The 13,452-nt window shown below is 41.8% G+C and overlaps 3 protein-coding genes across 6 annotated transcripts in view; 1 reads left to right on the forward strand and 2 right to left on the reverse strand.

The window, feature by feature from the left end:
* The window catches only part of LOC108767997 (transcription factor E2F3), a 14,935-nt gene extending 10,588 nt beyond the window's left edge, over positions 1 to 4,347 (reverse strand). The window contains exon 1 of one of the 3 annotated variants that reach the window (XM_018518174.1): positions 3,921 to 4,347. The gene's annotated coding sequence lies outside the window, so the exon portion shown is untranslated. Of the gene's footprint in view, positions 1 to 2,077; positions 2,311 to 2,479; positions 2,841 to 3,920 lie in introns of those variants that run through there. The other 2 variants (XM_018518178.1, XM_018518179.1) reach the window with 2 other exon arrangements.
* A 1,774-nt stretch (positions 4,348 to 6,121) lies between these two features.
* Positions 6,122 to 8,092, reverse strand: Archease (protein archease). The gene is made up of 4 exons (XM_018518201.1): positions 7,876 to 8,092; positions 7,633 to 7,657; positions 7,268 to 7,472; positions 6,122 to 6,873 (listed from the first exon to the last, which is right to left on the reverse strand). The coding sequence occupies exons 1-4, from the start codon at positions 7,925 to 7,927 to the stop codon at positions 6,688 to 6,690; spliced, it is 468 nt and encodes a 155-aa protein (XP_018373703.1). The 5' UTR covers positions 7,928 to 8,092; the 3' UTR covers positions 6,122 to 6,687.
* A 333-nt stretch (positions 8,093 to 8,425) lies between these two features.
* LOC108768003 (S-methyl-5'-thioadenosine phosphorylase) lies at positions 8,426 to 10,809 on the forward strand. Of its 2 annotated transcripts, XM_018518196.1 has the most exons (7): positions 8,426 to 8,514; positions 8,847 to 8,990; positions 9,357 to 9,517; positions 9,691 to 9,911; positions 9,986 to 10,188; positions 10,278 to 10,487; positions 10,588 to 10,809. In XM_018518196.1, exons 2-7 carry the CDS (start codon positions 8,973 to 8,975, stop codon positions 10,624 to 10,626), a joined length of 852 nt encoding a protein of 283 aa, XP_018373698.1. In that variant the 5' UTR covers positions 8,426 to 8,514; positions 8,847 to 8,972; the 3' UTR covers positions 10,627 to 10,809. The 2 variants fall into 2 exon arrangements, with proteins under 2 accessions (XP_018373698.1, XP_018373697.1); XM_018518195.1 differs by lacking the exon at positions 8,426 to 8,514 and having other exon boundaries at positions 8,815 to 8,990.
* The last annotated feature ends 2,643 nt before the right edge of the window (positions 10,810 to 13,452 follow it).

The raw sequence follows: 13,452 nt of genomic DNA on the forward strand, positions 1-13,452 counted from the left end.
GCAAACGAATGCGCAATGTGTCTCGTGTGCACGAGGCTTCAGGCGGCCAGATGTGACGAGGCCGGCCCTCTCTATCTATATCTATATCTTTAACTTTATCTCTCTCTCTCTCTCTCTCTCTCTCTCTCTCTCTCTCTCTCTCTCCGTTTCCCTGCCCCTTTATTTCGTTCTTCCGCTCGTAAAGGTCTTAGGTCGCGAGCTCTACGACACCAGCCTAGCCATCTCCCTTTAGGGTGACTTCGACCAAATCTCAATTAATTTAATCAGTGATTGATTCAACCGGCAGAATTGCTTACAAAGCAACATTTTCAACTATATATTCCGCTGCTCCTGATCTAATCTTGTTCTACATGTTAACAACAAATTCTTTCTAATCAACTAAAGTTGTCCTTAATCTCCTTTTTCTTTAATCCTAGGGCTACACACACGGGGATCCGTGATATCCAATGAAAATTTCCAGCTGCCAGTTTCTTGGGAATTTTTTGTTTGAATGTTTGTACTTGACGATTTAGCGACTTTAATTTTATGGTTGACAAGCATAAATTTTGATTTTATAATTATTTGCAATTATTTGATTTTGAAAAAATAAGCGTTGAAAAACATAGATACGTTATTTTTTTATTACATTATGTGTTAGATATCTGGGGAGAGAGAGAGAGAGAGAGAGAGAGAGAGAGAGAGAGAGAGAGAGTCTGAAAAATACGCACGGAGTAGTCCACGTTTACAAAAATGTATGCAGTCTTAGAATTAACTGACCAATTAAGTAAACAGTACAGCAGTAAGCTTCTGAATGTTGAAATAGAGCGATAGCACTCCAGATACGTTCTTTTTATTTCGAGTCTCTGGCTTCTCTTATCAAAACCTGGCGAGTGTGGTGCCACAGTTCTAGCCCGACATAGCGCGCAATCAGCTGTTAACATCGATCGAAGGCCACACGTTGCCGCCGGCGTTCTCGCGTCGTCGATTGTCAGAGAATTCTCGATTCCTTCTCGAAAGAGCGAGACCCCAGGAAAAGTGCTATCGTGCGATAACGACCAATAGCGCGCGAGCGGAGGGAAGCGATGCCTTTCTATTGGTGGAATTGTCAAATATCGCGCGCCTCGATCATTTTCGTTGCACGTTTTCGAGAATCGAGGTCTGTCCGTTTCGTCCGTTTTCGTCGTCCGAGAAACATATTTAGGCGTCGAGAAGAAAAAAAACGAGAAAGGAAAACCCGAGTGCAGAGTGCAAGCAAATGTTAGGAGCTTCCGAGCTGCCTTCATTCACGCGACGATACATCGCTCCCCCTCGTCCGATCGCTCGTTTCCCTCTTCGCGCAACCCTTACGTCAATCGAGAATTGCGTTCGCGGAATCTCGAGGAACTCGATCTCGTGTCGTATCGCTGGTAAATAAGGAGAATCGAAGTCACGGCCTCGTGCACATCGACGCGCTCGCCCACTCCTTTACGTACGCACGATACGCACGCACGCATGCACGCACATACATGCCGGTTCGACGCGTCACTGGTGAGAGATACGCGTGCTCGCACGACGCACACGCGGACACGAGCCACATACACATACTCGCGTATGCGTGAGATCGTCGCGTCGCGGCGAACTCGTTTAAAGAGCCGAGACGACACCGCCGGTGTGTCCCTAGTAAGGTGCGTTACCGGCACGTCATGTAAAGGAGCGGCGCGATCGGCCGCTGCTTCGGAGACGTTTCCCCGAAGATGCTCCCTCGACGCATCCTGGCCGAAGCGGGAAACTCGCGGCATTCTACCGGCGGCGGCGAGTCGAGGAAGGGCAAACGTATAATCGACCCCGAGTGCTGACCTGTTGGCGCGTAAAACTGCGTTTCTCGCTAGGAAGTCGTCGTCAACAGCCACCGCCGCTGATGACGACACGCGTCGCGATCTCGGGTGAGAAAGAGAGACGGAAGTAGCAAAAGTCGGCGACGGTCGGCGCGAAGAGGTAATGCGTCCGTCCGCTCTCTCTCCCCCCCTCTCTCTCTCTCTCTTTCTCTCTCGGCTCTCGCCAGCGCAGCGTTTCCGTCCCTCCTCCTCTCACGGCTCGCTCCCGGTTTTTTGCTACTTACTTGGCTGCTCGCGAATGTGTGCGCTGCGCTGCGTCGCGCCGCACAGTATTTTGAGACGGAGACCCGCGCTCTCTTCCGGGAGAAGATTCAGCAGCAGGCCAGCACACGGCACGCGGCGCGTGTCGCAGCCGTCGCAGGACGGTTGGAGCCGGGCATCCCCCAGTCCGGGTGGTCTCTCTTTCTTTCTCTCTCTCTCTCTCGATCCCGGCGATCCCGGCACTCGAGTCTCGAGAGGGATATGGCACAGAGAAACACCGCGGCTAACGGCAAAATCGTGCGCCGGACGGAACAAACGTGCGGGGCCTCCTCGAGGAGGAGAACGACGACGGAGACGGAGCGAGCCCTTCCTCGTCGGCTTGTATCGCCTCGAGATGTATATATCTCGGATTATCGCCCGCTCACCCTTTCCCTCCGTTCCCTCGACGTGGCTGTAATCGTTGCGGCTTTACATACTCTCGCCGTACTTTGCGCGACTTCTCCCTCTTACTCTCCCTGACATACGTCGCTCTTTTTCTTTCGAGGTCGCTCGTTTCTACGAGCGTGTTCGTGTTGCTGCTGCTGCTGGTGGTGCTGCTGGTGCTAGAGTATGGTGTCCATTTTCTGCGCGATTCGATCTGCCGCCACCACCGCACCGCCACGGTTACGCTACGCACAGGCGGGTCCAAGTAGGCAGCAGGTAGCCAGGCAAAGACAAGCCAAGCGATTCCTCGCACGACGCGACGGAAGGGGCGCTCGTCGTTCCAGAACAATACGCTGGATCGAGAACGTTACGGGTGTTTTTCACTGTCTGGAATACAGCGTGGCTCGAACCTTAGAGCGAGCCCCGCCTCGGCATGCTCGGCTCGGCTCGACTCGACTCAGGCCGACCAGGAGGCCGGCGAGGCGAGCAAGGAGAAACGAACCTTTTCTCTCTCTCTCTCTCTCTCTCCCTCCCTGCCTCGTTGCGTCGCGCGCGTGTACGTACTACGTATGTACGTACGAGGCCGGTACGCCAAGAGCCAAGACAAGATTCGGACGACGATCGGTCGGTTCGCTACCTCGCTCCTTCCTTCGACTGCTTCGACTGAATGTATGGCTATGGACGGGGACGGGGACCCCGGGCTGCAGGCACCGTGGCGCGCTGGCACGACTGGCCGATTCGGGTAACGAGAAGCGGACAGAGTGTGCCGCGTGCGCCGGTGCTCGCGAGATGCCAAGAGAGGGAACGAGAGAGAAAGAGAGAACCAGCCGCGTGTCCGTGCGTATTCGCGAATGTCTACGGGAGGGAGAGGGAGTCTCTCTCTCGCCTCGCGAATCGCGAGGTGGTGTACCGGCCGTACCCTCACAGCTGTGTGTCGGTGTCGGTGTATATGCTGGTATATGCGAGACCACACGTCGGCACCGTCGCGTCGCGTCGCGTCGCGTCGCCTCGTGTCGGCTGTCGCGCGGCGCCGCCGCCCCCGCCACCGCCGCCGGCGCGTGTATGCGATGTGTGTGCGATGCGATGCGATGCGACCCGACCGCGGAAAAGCGCGGCACGCATGCGTCGCAAGCCGTTAAACATGCGTACGAGTCAACGAGCGCGAGAGAGACGGAGAGAAAGGGAAGAGGATGACGCTTCCGAATGTATGCGTCGACGAGTCGCGCTACGTTGGTGGCGGATAATATCGTGATGTTGGTGCACTCTCGCTGCATCTCTCGCGCGTGAAGCCTTCACGGAAGATTACGTCGGAAAATACGACGAGTTTCATAACCAATGGAAATCTTTCTCCCTCCCTCTCTCGCTCGCTCGCTCGCTCGCTGTCTCACTCGGCGTTCGACAGGTGACACTTTAAAGCGACCTGACGCGAGGCGTAGTACTTACCGAAATTAGGGCAGCTAGCTCTCTCAAAGTTGTCTCCTCTCAGCAGCACGGCACTCGTGACTCGTGACGAATGGCGATTTGACGATTTGACGATTGAAATCGGGCAGGCTCGGACGGGCGGAAGGCACTTTTGCGGAGCGAGGAGGTTCGGGATGCGTTCGCTGATCGTTCGCGTTTCACGCGATGACAACGCGTCGTTCCTCGCCGCCTTTCATAAGTGCGCGCGCTTCCGAGCGGACGGCGCGGCGGAACGGCGGCACGGCGGCACCCTCGCCGTAGCGGTAACGGCAATGGTTGATCTCTCCGTGTGCGTGTCGCACGCCGGCGTGTCGACGTGTCCGTGTCGTCCGTGAGCCGGCGTACCGGCCATCTGCCGGTCGCGCGCGACAGCTGAAATGCTGAAATACGCGCGCCAAAACCGTCGTCGCTGGTCGCCGCGCAGCGCCGCGCCACACCGCACCGCACCGCAACGCACCGCACCGCCGCCACCAGCTTCGTGCGGCTTCGTGTCAATCGCGTTCACCCGATATGACCGAGCCTTTTCCAGACGATATCACGACATTTGCACCACGCGCGGATCCCCGATCTCCTCGAACCTACTAATAAAATACCCCCTAACGAATGCGACGCGCGCGATAACCACTCGATAATGTCGACTGGCTATTATCGCGATTACGAACGCGTCCCGTGCCGTTTCACGCGCGTCATCGCATCATCGCGTTTCCTCGAGATTCTCGAGAATGCTCGTCGAGATCGTCAGCCAGGAAAACCCGCCTCGGTGAGCGTCGGCGATCGTTGCGCGCCTCCACCTGGTTTACCCGCCAAAACTTTTACTCCACCGGCTGCTTCACCACGGTCGAGGGACCGCCTGAGCCGAGTTACGAGAACGGCTATTTACCGCGAAATATCCTCGCAACCGCTCGTCTCCTCGTCCTCGACGACGTCACGGCACCGGTTATCCACTTTCAGCACTCTCGCAAGCATTCCCGCGTTTCCGGAGCGCACTATTACCATACCGGTCCGCCATGCTCGGGGGTGTTGGCGAACGCGAACAGAACAGAACAGAACAAAGTGAGTCTCTTCTCGTTTTCCTTCTTTTTCTCCTTCCCCCCCCCCCTTCCCTCCCTTTTTCCCGTCCCTTTCTCTCTCTAAACGCCGACGGATACCGGGTCCCTTTAATCCGGGCCTCCTCACGGCAGAGGATCCAGGGGGGACGGAGGGGCAACGCGGACACGACACACGACGTTACGCAGGCAGCACTCGCGAATTATGCAATTTAGTGACGTATTAATTTGACAACGATCGTGCAAGCGCTTACGTACGCACACGCGCCTGCCCTCGACTGCCTTCGACTCGACGATCCTGCCGGACAACTGATGCCCCTCGTTTCTTGCCTGGTCTTGCCCGAAACTCCGCCGTACGATCGTCCCTTCCTTCGCGAATGGAGGGGCATTCAGCTGCAGGGATGTAGTGGGACGGAAGGCGAGCAGGGCCCCTCCCGAACCGAGAATGTCGAAAACTCTATACGAGAAAATCGATGGACGAGACAGGGACAAAATTATCACCGGCAAAAAGTCGCATTTTTTTTTTATTTCAATTTCATCATCGACGATCCCCTTTATCACAATTCAGACTCGATCGCTGTCTCGTATCAAACGCGTAAGGATACAATGCAATCGCAAATTACCAAATAGATGCTACAATCTACGCGTTTCATGGGAAAACTGGAGTTTCGTACAAATAATGGCTATTATATTTTTCTAGACATCATTTTCTCAAAAGATGAGAATAGCTCGGTTTAATTTTTTCAATTAGTTTATGTCACAATATACATTCATGTTGCATATACAATAGAATATAATTCTATTGGATGATTGTACATAAATTTGAAACGTGTATAATATCAAAGGAATAGCGTTAACACGATACTATACTTTCTATAAATATCAACAGAAAGCTGTGACCTACATTTAAAATTAATCAGTTTTTTCATTTTACTGCTGATAACTGAAACATACAATTGTACATACAGTGTATGTACGTGCGATAAATATTAGTCGAACAAATACATATGTTACAAACATTAATAAATCGCGTTAAAATGTTAGTTTAAATTGGCAACAATGGGTTTTTCTTTAAAGACGCATGCAGATTATATATTGTGCGTGTAATCAATTTACCAACGGTATCTTGTACATTTTTCTCGCTTTCCCGCATGATCATTGCGAGAGAAATGTGTAGTGAGAAAGCTAAAAGAGAACCATAGTTTCAAGGCAATAGCTACTGGAGTAGAGGGATACTCTATCGTATTGATTACATTTTGTAAATAACAATGTTAAATAAGTAAAAAAAAAATACATGTAACATCGATAACGATAAAAACTCGCACGCATTTCTTGTAACAAATGGCTAATCCCTTGCTTTTTTTATTGCGCTTTGCCGGGAGTTCGGGTAATCTTAGTACACGCCTGAGTCAAGTCGAGCCAAGAATAAGGGGGGCCCGGTGCATTCTTCGTAACGTATTTATTTGAACCCTACGGGGCAAGTACAAAAGGATCGCTCCTATGTAGACCGTAGGGGAGGTATAAGGTTTCCCTTCTTGCCTTTCGGCTACCTTCCCCTACTTTTTCCATGTACCACCCGTTCAAGCTAAGTAACCCCCCAATTCCCCCCTACTTTTTCGCTGTTGTCAGATCATTACCAGAAAGTTGTGCAGCAAAATATGGTTGAGGTACGTGTGCAGGGCGATTGACGGGCAAGAGTGATATCATATATCGACGATTACGAAGATTTCGGGCCGCTCCACCCGCGGGCGATCGTTGATCTGCATCGCCGAGTACGTGATGGCCTTTACCTCTGCGCCTTGCGTGTGCTTGCCAATTGTGAACTCCTCGCCATATGCGGTTGCCTTGATTTTAAATCCTTCTCGGTCGAATTCGGTAATCTTGACTTTCTGGTGACAGACGTGCGGAGAGATTTTCACCTTTGGTTTTGGATGCGGATGCGGTAAGTTTCGTGATCTTCGCGGTCCAACCGAAAGGACTATTTCACAATAATTTCAAATTTGTGCAAATAAAACATGTTATAACTGCATGAAGTAATACATAGTAATATTACTTATAAATCCAAACAAAAGAATGAAATATTAAGGAATTATTTTTAATACGTAACAAAGAGAGTCTTTAATATTTCATGTAGAATACAAAATTTATATATGAATCATACAATTATATTTCTGTAACGTTATATGTAACCCTATAACGTATTGTCAAAAGTTGGATATTACCGTTATTGCTGTAACGGTAAATTATTAGCATGTATCTATGTTGATTACAAAGAAATTATACCTTGGCGACTATATACGGCTCGGCGCTAAACATGAAGAGCAGCTCGTCAAGAAAGTGAAAGAGTAGACCCTCCATGTCGTCACCTTCGGCCTCGATGTGATGCACCTGTGTGACCTGCACGCGCTCGAGGTCCGTCATGTAGCCAAACATAGCCATCGCGCATTGCTCGAAAGCCTCGTCCATAGTGTCGCCCCATGCGTGCAATCTGAAAATATAATCGGTAATCTACACATTGCCGAATCAATCTCCGTCGCAAGTAAGCTTTTAAACGTCTATCAATTTCCGCATAATTGCGCGCGCGCTTTTTTAGGTTAGCCGGCGAAGTAACCTTCAAGATTAACCGGTCAACCGAATGCAATACTTACTGCACGTCCGCGGTATGATCCAAATCTGTAACAGAAAACATGGACTTTTTCGTGATTATTTTCAAAATTGTGGCTGCGAGGGATTTGCGTCATATTACGGAAACTTTGCGTCAGTCGCGATTACGAGGTTAGAATCCGTCGCGCGCGAAGACGCGCCAAAGTACATGTCGATAGATGAAATATTTTCGAGAAAAGAGCAAAAGAAATGGTAATGTTAAGAAAAAACCCGCGATTGATACTCACACTCGTATTTGGCGGGCGGTATTTCGAGATCCTCGTTCGCCAGCTCGTCCATGTCGCGCACAGCTGATTCTCTTCCACGTAATGCAAGGCAATCAGCTGATTCACTGACGGGTTCAATCAACGAAACGTAGTTCACGTAGGTGAGTTCACGCCGACCAGATGGCGCTACTTACAAGCGAACTTGAGCGCTTAGCGGCCACATGGAGTAACACGTGGATCCGTGTGAGAACGGTCGATTTTCATTTGGCAAATTCCGAATTTCATTCTAATCTAAATAACATGAAATATTCATGTGAATGACCATTTGTTGAAATATTTCAATAAAATATTTTTAAAATATTGTATAAATATTGTAAGAAAAAAAATGTATTCAAAAACTCTGACTTCCTGGAAATATTTATATTTTAAAAATATTTCGTGAAGAAATGTTCCAATGAAATATTCTTGAAATATTTTTCAAATATTTCATATTGTATGGGATAGAATTTAGATATATATCAATATATATTATAAATTTATTAAACATAAATTAATATGATATGGAACGTGGTGGGAAACGGAAATAGAATAACAAAAGGAAAATACGAGAAAGAAGGTGACGAAATATCCGATTAGCCGACACAATAAATGCTGTTATAGGTATATGCTGTACATATAGGCAGATGTGTAGAAAAAATTATATATTCGAAGAGATAAAAATTTGATTTATGTAAGATAAATTTTTATCTGTCCATGTATATATATATATATAAAAATGTGAAAAAATTAAAAAATAAGCATTTATATAACTATTTTTTTCTAATGTCATGTAGATCAAGTTTTTTTCCGTTCTTTATAATCGAGAAATATGAACCATCAGAAACATATTCAAAAAGATAATTTAATATGTATAAATGGTGTATACTATAATTACATAACTCTTATCAGGGATAACTTATCGTCGCGGCTATACAAACGGTGTATTTTTGCAGGAAAGAGAGGTTATAAGTATCACATTGTCACGATAATTATCTTTAACGGTCACGCGGTCATATTCATTATTCTCTTTATACTCAAGTAACTGCAAGTTCAAGATAATAAATCGAATATCTTCCAGTATGGCAAATAAAATGAAGGTAAGAGAATTTTTATTTTAATCACACACTTTAGAGATACGTTGACATCACTTGAAGGAGAATTTCTGGATTCTTAATTCGCATGTCATACATTTTTTAATTATTTGTATCGACTAACCTCGAAAATATTATAAGCAGTTAATTTTGAAAATCACTCGAAACAGATATCTGTGATGTATTACATTACGTTATTAAATTTGACATATTATGGCAAGAACATTTTTTGCATGAATAATATGTATAGTAATTAATATATAAGTATATGAAAATGTATATTAAAGTGTAATTCTAATAAAAATACAATAAAAGTGTAATTCTATTCTAAATGTATGTAGAATTGTTATTGATATTTTTTATATTTTTTAGGTGGGAATAATATGTGGCTCGGGTCTAGGTGATAGCTTAAGTAAAACATTCAATTGCAGCAGTACCACAAGTCGGGAGAATGCAAAGAATGATTTTGGATATCCATCCAGTGATCTCTATCATGGATGCATTGATGGAGTAGATATAGTGTTATTGGCCAGGTAGAATTCTTTATAAATTTTTTAACTCATAACTATTTCTAAAGCCTACAATCTAGGCTTGTCCTTTAATATTTTCCTTTAATTACAAAAATTAATGTTTCTGTTTATTTAACGATGTTTGATTCATGTTTTGTTCATTAATAAAAATATTTTCTTCTCTTGATTCAATATAGACATGGCGCAGGACATGTGTTCAGTCCTACTGGAGTTAATTACCGTGCTAACATAGAAGCATTGCGACTTGTTGACTGTACCCATATACTGGCATCTACTGCATGTGGATCATTAACAGAGTCTATTGGTAAGGGACAATTAGTTGTGCCTGATAGCTTCATAGATAGAACTATTTCCAGGAAGGGTACATTCTATGATGGAACGTCTACCAAGTATAGCGGTAAATATATCATATATCTCTTTTTTTCTATAAGTATAATTTTTAAAATATGTTGCCTTCATTCAAAATTACAGGAGTATGCCATATGCCGATGGAGCCTGCATTTGATCCGCGAACATCGGAAATCTTATTGCAAGCAGCAAAAAAGTTGGGATATAACATAAGGAAGGGTGGGATAATAATAACTATTGAAGGACCGCGCTTTTCATCTAAAGCAGAGAGTAACGCTCTGCGTCTTTGGGGTGGACATTTGGTCAACATGACTATATGCCCGGAGGTTTAAATACTGCGATAAACTTATACAAATAAGATATATATATATATATATATATAATACTATTATGTTTATATTTTTACCCGAATTAGGTAATTCTAGCGAAAGAAGCAGGTCTTTTATACGCAGCTATAGCCATGGCGACTGATTACGATTGCTGGAAAGAATGCGAAGATAATGTTCATGCAGCTGACGTATTAGTTGTGTTCAAACAAAATGTTCATAAAATAACAAATGTGTTACTAGAGGCAGTGAAACTTATTGGCTGTGGAGATTGGGAGCAGGATATTTTTAAATTAAAGGTAATATTTGTTATTAGGAATCATTTGTGTATACGAATAATATGGAGATACTTTTTCTAAACATATACTAGCGAACAATGATAAGAGAAATAATTTTCAGAACTTAATTGAGAGCAGCAATGTGACTGTAAAGAAATAAAGCTTCTGTTTGCAAAGTGGAACGAAAAAATCATGCCTATACATATAATCATAACTATATAATATCGAATCTAAGATATATAAGATTTCACAATGAAAGTCTTTATAAAGTTCTTATCTATTCCATGCAGGTACAAATCTTTATTTTGTACGACACAGAGGACTATTATACAAAGAACCAATTTATTTTACGATATAACTTTTATAATCGCTAATAAGTCTTTATAAAAACATTACATGAAATTATGTTATATGTATATATATATATACTGTTGTAATTCTATGTACTTTACCTTTCACATCCTATAAAACGTTTTATCGGGATATGTATTTTGTTATGTAATTAGATAGTATAAGCATCTAAGCATAGAGTTGCAATTCCGTTTAATCTAATTACAAACATATGCGTATATGATCATATGCAAAAAATCAAAGGAGTGATAAAAGGATTAGATTGGTATTACATAGTTGGAGATTTAGTAACGAGCGTATAAACAAAAGATGCTGACAAGTAAACTTAATATTTATTATCTACACAATTACATTTACCTATACAATTCATAAAAGTCAATTGACTGTATTATCATTTCTTTAAACGTATCTACATAATTGAACTGCCAATATACATATATATCAGTTTTCTTTTTTTATTATATGCCAGGCTTCTTTATATAGATTTATGAAGCAGACAACATTTAATCAGTATTGTCATCGATTTCCGCTAGTGTGATTTATGCTTAATTAAAACATTGTACATTGGTCTGCATTTTACAATTAATCTTGCAACTCAAAATATAATATGAAACCATTGACTTTATACAGATTTTATACGGATTTTTCTTATGTACAAGCAATTTACATTATGATTAATGTGACAAATTAAGCTTGTTTTAACAACATGAAATTATTCTTCAGAAAATATATCTTTATGATATATATCTATAATAATAACATAATATTGGGTTAGGGAAAAAGTCTTTACAAGTTGGTAAAAAGACTTTTAACTACTCATATATTCTATTTTAAAAAATTGACAATTACACTGCTTGATAGAGTGGTTCAGCTTTAAAAATCTGTATTTTTAATTGCGATACAATGATTTTTAACGGAGTTACAAGCAATAAAGTCAGAATGTTTCCTTTTATTTAATCCGCGAGTAACTCAAGAACAAAAAATCGTAGAAACATTTTTTTAAACGATCTTGTAAGGAATGCTTCAAGTTTTCACGATAGATACTCGAAAATTTGCTCAAATTTTTTTTGGGCACACTACAGACCTACAAAGTGAAAAGAAAATTTTTCATTTTTTTCAACTCGTAGTTTTCTCTCTGTATGTAAAAATTACAAAATTCACATAAATTCAAAAAATATAGTAATCATTCGAAAGTAGAGAGATTTAAAACTTTAAAACCCCCCTTTTTTTTTTATTTCAATTTTGATCATTTTTAACGAGGATATTGATGGGGAAAGGTTTTTTTTACCAATTTGTAAAGGGATTTTTTTCCCTAACCCAATGTATTCACAAAGGAGACTTATTTTGTGCAGTTTGTAACGGTGCTAACTAAAAAATAACTAAATTTAATTTACAAATGGAACAGTTGATTTAAAAAATATAGCTTGCATTTTGAATTACAATTAATAATGAATTTATATTCGATAATATAAAAAAAAATCGATTATTTTTTTGCAATTCGAATTTTACAAAATAGAGATTTGAAAAACGTTTTTATTAGTCATTTTTTTTCAAAAAAAGTAATAATAAAGGACTCTTATAAAATAAAAAATCAATATAAAAATATCAAGGCCAATAAGAGTCAATTTTGTTTATAAACCTTTAAACCATTATTAATAGTAAAAAACCATACGTACATACATAAGCTTATTAAAATTACATGTTTCGGCTCTCGGATCGAGCCATCCTCAGATTCATTTACAATACTTAATAATACATTTATGTCGCTCTAAAAGTTCATGGTGACAGTTCTATGCGCTGACCTAGTCGACTGCTTTCATGATAACATAATCCACTTCCAAAAGATTAACTGATCTATTGTTGATTGTATCATGATGTTCTAATGAATCATAATCATTCATAAATGCAATTAAAACTTGAGAAATAAATCCCGAAAAATCAAAATTAAAATTAGAAAGTTCCATACAAAAATGAATTAAATTAAACAATAAATTGAATAAATTATTATCAAATAGACTAATAAATTAAGATTAATTAACCGTATATAAAAATTGACGTTTCGTTATTATGTTAAAACATGTAGAAACATCTTTACAAAAACTCACCAGTTATTTACGCACAAATATTTAATCGAAAGATGTATCTCGTCAAGTTTGTCATAATCGTGTACAAGATTTGAGGTGTTATACCAGTCAAATAATTGCTATTGTAATGCACAGTCAATGTATCTTAATTTGGTTGATCAAACTTCCAGAATAAAACTCTTTACGATAACCATGTTCACAGTATGACTGACTATCCACATCTGACCGACAATCAAACGATCGACAAACCGTTAAATAAGAACAATGTCACATCTTGTTTATAACTGTTGTTTATGCTTTGCGAAGGCCATCTGTGTCCGTTTGACTGGTATAACATCTCAAATCTTGTACACGATCATGACAAACTTGACGAGATACATCTTTCGATTAAATATTATGTGCTTAAATAACTGATGAATTTTTGTAAAGATGATGTTTTTCTACATGTTTTAACATAATAACGAAATGTCACTTTTTATATACAGTTAATTAATCTTAATTTATCAGTCTATTTGATAATAGTTTATTCAATTTATTGTTTAATTTAATTC

The sequence above is a fragment of the Trachymyrmex cornetzi genome, unplaced genomic scaffold, assembly GCF_001594075.2.
Source record: "Trachymyrmex cornetzi isolate Tcor2-1 unplaced genomic scaffold, Tcor1.1 scaffold745, whole genome shotgun sequence".
NCBI classification, from domain to species: domain Eukaryota; kingdom Metazoa; phylum Arthropoda; class Insecta; order Hymenoptera; family Formicidae; genus Trachymyrmex; species Trachymyrmex cornetzi.